General features: G+C 34.0%; 1 protein-coding gene across 1 annotated transcript; it reads right to left on the reverse strand.

Moving 5' to 3' along the window:
- Positions 1–907: 907 nt before the first annotated feature.
- On the reverse strand, positions 908–4,047 carry LOC108577197. The gene is made up of 2 exons (XM_017940313.1): positions 3,142–4,047; positions 908–2,972 (listed from the first exon to the last, which is right to left on the reverse strand). Exons 1-2 carry the CDS (start codon positions 4,045–4,047, stop codon positions 1,023–1,025), a joined length of 2,856 nt encoding a protein of 951 aa, XP_017795802.1. The 3' UTR covers positions 908–1,022.
- Between the last annotated feature and the right edge of the window lie 26 nt (positions 4,048–4,073).

Below are 4,073 nucleotides of genomic sequence, written 5' to 3' on the forward strand. Positions count from 1 at the left end.
TCCTGATTTTTCTAACGAAAATATTTTAATACACAAATCCAGTACTGCACAGAGCTGGTAAGTTGGCAGTCGGGACGGTACAGGAGCAAGGGGAGTGTGCTCACCGTCACACGATGGATTAGTAGATGTAACCGTTTCGGCCAATAATAAAAATACGTGTGATCCGACTGTGTAAATGTGCTGCTACACGAATGAGATCCGCATTCCTTCCGTCTGCCAACTTACCAGCTCTGCACAGTACATACCATGCTTTATTCTTACTACACACAGTCGTTGATATCAAGTGTGGTGGTGGTGGTGGTGGTGGTGGTGGTACCAACATGTGACAATTTATAAAATGTACAAAATATCATGTTATTTTTATCTGCATCGGTGCATCGCATAAATGATTTCATGAGAATAAACAAAATGTACACTCGAACAATATTAGAAAACGATGAACAATAATAGAGAGAAAATCATATTTATTTCCCTATCCTATTATTTTACGAATCAGTCGTTCCTAATGTTTTTAGAAAAATATACGCCATATAAAGGGAACGTTAGGATACATTTGAACATTAAGGCACATCGTTAGGTTATACATATAATTCAATTTGAGTTTACCGACTTTATATGTGACGTATATAACCTGGCTCTACGACCAGGTAGTGGTTACCCACACTGTATACGGCTCTCATTGCATGTAATGCAAGCGTTTCTAATAAATAATTCCAAGTATAGAAAGCTCGCGACGATATTGTTACTTCGGATGTACGCATTAAGTGTAACTCGCAGATTCATACTCATATATGTATGTGTATACAAAGATCATATACATATATATTATACAGTTAAAGGCATTCATAATGAATAGAATAGATAAAGCAGATTGAAATTTAAAATTATTGAAATATACTAGCTCTGGCTATAGGAAAGTATCCGGCAAGTTCTCAAAAGTTTTCATATACGTTAATGTAAGCGTTGAACATATACGTAAGTTAATGCGTTTACACTCACCGCGATTCATTTCATCAAGATGATTATTCATGATGCGTAGATAGATCTTGAGTACAATCTAACTTTTCTTCTTCGCCAAATATGGACCCATCGTCCGATAATTCGTCTGTCTCGATCGTTATTTCCTGCTTCTTTTGATCCCGAACCTTTTTATGTGATCGCTTAATCGAGGTATCCTGTATCAGTCTGATATAGCTTTTCGTTTTCAAACAATTCGGTGGAGTCGTATTCAACAATTCATTTTCCATGCTAGTACTCGCACACTTCTCATTGTCAATAACAACAAGACTAGTTGAATCGTCTGTACTATCGTAATCGATTGATTTATCGTTGATAGATTTACTCGTTATATCGTTGTTTGAAAGCTCCGATGCACTATGCATAGCACTTTCGGTGCATTCTGTCGACATTTCGTTTTCTTCTTCCGTGCAAAAATTATTCCTGAACAAATTCAAACCTTTTCGCGAACTATTCCCACGTTTATTCTTTTTATGCGACTTTTTAATTGAATCCAAATTAACGTATAATTCCGTAGTTGACATATTTCTTGGTGTTGACCTGCCCGTTGTATCATTAGAACCATAATCATGGGTTTCTCCTCCGTTGTTATCATCGCTATCGTTGTTGTCATTGTTAGCTTTTATCACCTTTATAATATTATTTCCGTCTGTTTGTACATAATTGCTCTGAAAGTTTGGTACAGGTGTCAAGCACCGGGATAAACTAATATCCGCAACAACATTTTCTGCAAGTTCAATTTTCACAGATGGTATGCCGTAAAAATTCAAATGCTCTTTAGCAGCAGCAGATGCAATTAGAGATCTTTTCCTTTTTAGAGGCGTGAAAATTTTAAATTCCTCCTTCGATGTATCGCACTCTTCTAATTCAGAATTGCATGATACGCTTGTTTCATAATCTGCCGATATATCCAGCGATTTCTTCCTTTTACTTGGAGATAATTTATCCAAAGACGTATTCGCGTCAACGTGTACCACCGAGAAGGCAGAGTCTTCAATATTTGTACTGACATCTAAATCCGAAGAAAAATCTTCTGCACTGCCTTTACATTCGGATGTATAATCACTATTAAATCCTTTATGTTTGCAAATTTTTACCAATTCCATATCTTTATTAAAATATTCCTGTCGTTTTAAAAACCCAGACAATATTTTGTTATGTTTGTCTTTTTTATGAGATTTTTTAACAGAACTAAATTGCGTCAGTAAAAGTCTGCTAGAATTTACCTTCTCAGGGGTACACGAACGTTCCCCTCTTAATACGTCAAGATAATTCTGCTCTACGGGTATTTTATTATCTTGTATATCTTCGTGCTGTTCAAAATTTTGCCAACATCTTGTACCCCCTTGTTCTTCCGCAGCTTCAAGTTTACCTTGTAGAACTTTTGGACTGAATAATCTCCTTTTGTTAGTATCTTTAAGTTTTTTATGAGAGTTTTTTATAGAATCCTTAGCAATTCTTTCTAAAATATTTATATGATTCTCGGGGGTAACTGATTTTTGCAGTTCTAATGCTACTTCTGCCACTAATTCTGGAGTTACCGATCTCTTATCATCAGCTATTAAATCGATATTTCGATTGGATAAATTATTTGCATTAGTGCTGTTACTGTCTTGAAGTAAATCATTTTTACTTAAATCTTCAATTTCCGAAAAACTTTCTGCATTTTCTTCTGTTTTTACTTTGATATTTTCAAATATATTCTTAGATTCTTCTACAACATTTTCCTGTTCTTCTGTATAGTCAAAGAGTGAACCAGTGTCTGACATATCATCTTCAGAACGACTTAACGCTAATTCTTTACAGTTCGAATTTTTATTAGTATGCAGATTCACATTCGACTTAGAATCTTGCAATGGATCGACATGTTTTCTATTTTGAAGTACGTCCTCGTCGTTTGTAAAGCTACTTGGAAATTGTGTTACACAACGGTCACTCCATCTCGACGACCTTTCCTGTGTATTACAACATTATAATGTACAAATTAATGAAGATGCATTAAACTAATACATAAACAATGTATGTGTAAAAAGTACCTATTCAATTCTTATGTATAATTGTACAAAGGTTCAAGAATGTTAACTAAAAAAGAAGAAATTTATCAAAGTTATACTCTTCTCTTACCTTCTTATGGCTTCTTTTAATAGCACTCATACTTTCCGGAATTATACAAATTACATTTTCAGGTGTGCACGGTCTATCGTCGTCTTTGTCGTAAAATTCGTAAAACAAGTTTCTCGAAGTATTCATTCCTATATCGTTTGTACATTTTGACCTGTTTTTAATGCGTTTTAATGATTGTGAAGTAGGTGTTGCTGTCACATACACAATATTATCAATAGTTTCTTTCAGTCGACTACGTAATAATGGTCTAAAACTAGCTGAACATTGTGATTTCCTGCTTAATTTTGCATTAGGTGTAGAATAATGTAGCATTTCATGTTCCTTTGTATCTTGTTGTAATGGTGTTTCATTCTGATTTTCATCAATAGATTCAGAAGATGAAAATATTAAACTACTATTCGCAGAATCACTTGGGTTGTCATCATAGTTTAAAAATTTGTTAGGAACAGACAAAAGAGAATTGAAGTTCAAACTTAAAGATTTTCGTATACTTTTCCTTACAGGTGTAAACCTCTTTGGGCTAGGAGTTAAATTGAAATTTAACGATTTCTTTATTTTTGTTTTTCCATAATAAGCAGGACTGCTATTAAAATCTAAAGCTCTCATTATTTTGGCAGACCGTGTTAGATGTTTGTTTTCTTCGAAAGAACTGTTCTCTGAACTAGAATTATGAACAGTTGCATCAAAATTTAAAGATCTATTTATTTTATATCGAATAAAACGTTTGCTTTTACGTGGGACCGATCTACTGCATGAAACATATCTATGTTTAAATAAGCACTTGTTTTCTTCTAAAGGACTCCATGCTATAAAGCATTTGTTATCTAGCTTGCTATTACAAATAGCATAATCCCCTTTACTTTCATCACTATTCATTTTTGTGGTTGCTGCACAATCATCAAACATAGTTTCATTCAATATGTTTCTAACAT

This window comes from Habropoda laboriosa, unplaced genomic scaffold (genome assembly GCF_001263275.1).
Source record: "Habropoda laboriosa isolate 0110345459 unplaced genomic scaffold, ASM126327v1 scaffold597, whole genome shotgun sequence".
Lineage (NCBI taxonomy): Eukaryota > Metazoa > Arthropoda > Insecta > Hymenoptera > Apidae > Habropoda > Habropoda laboriosa.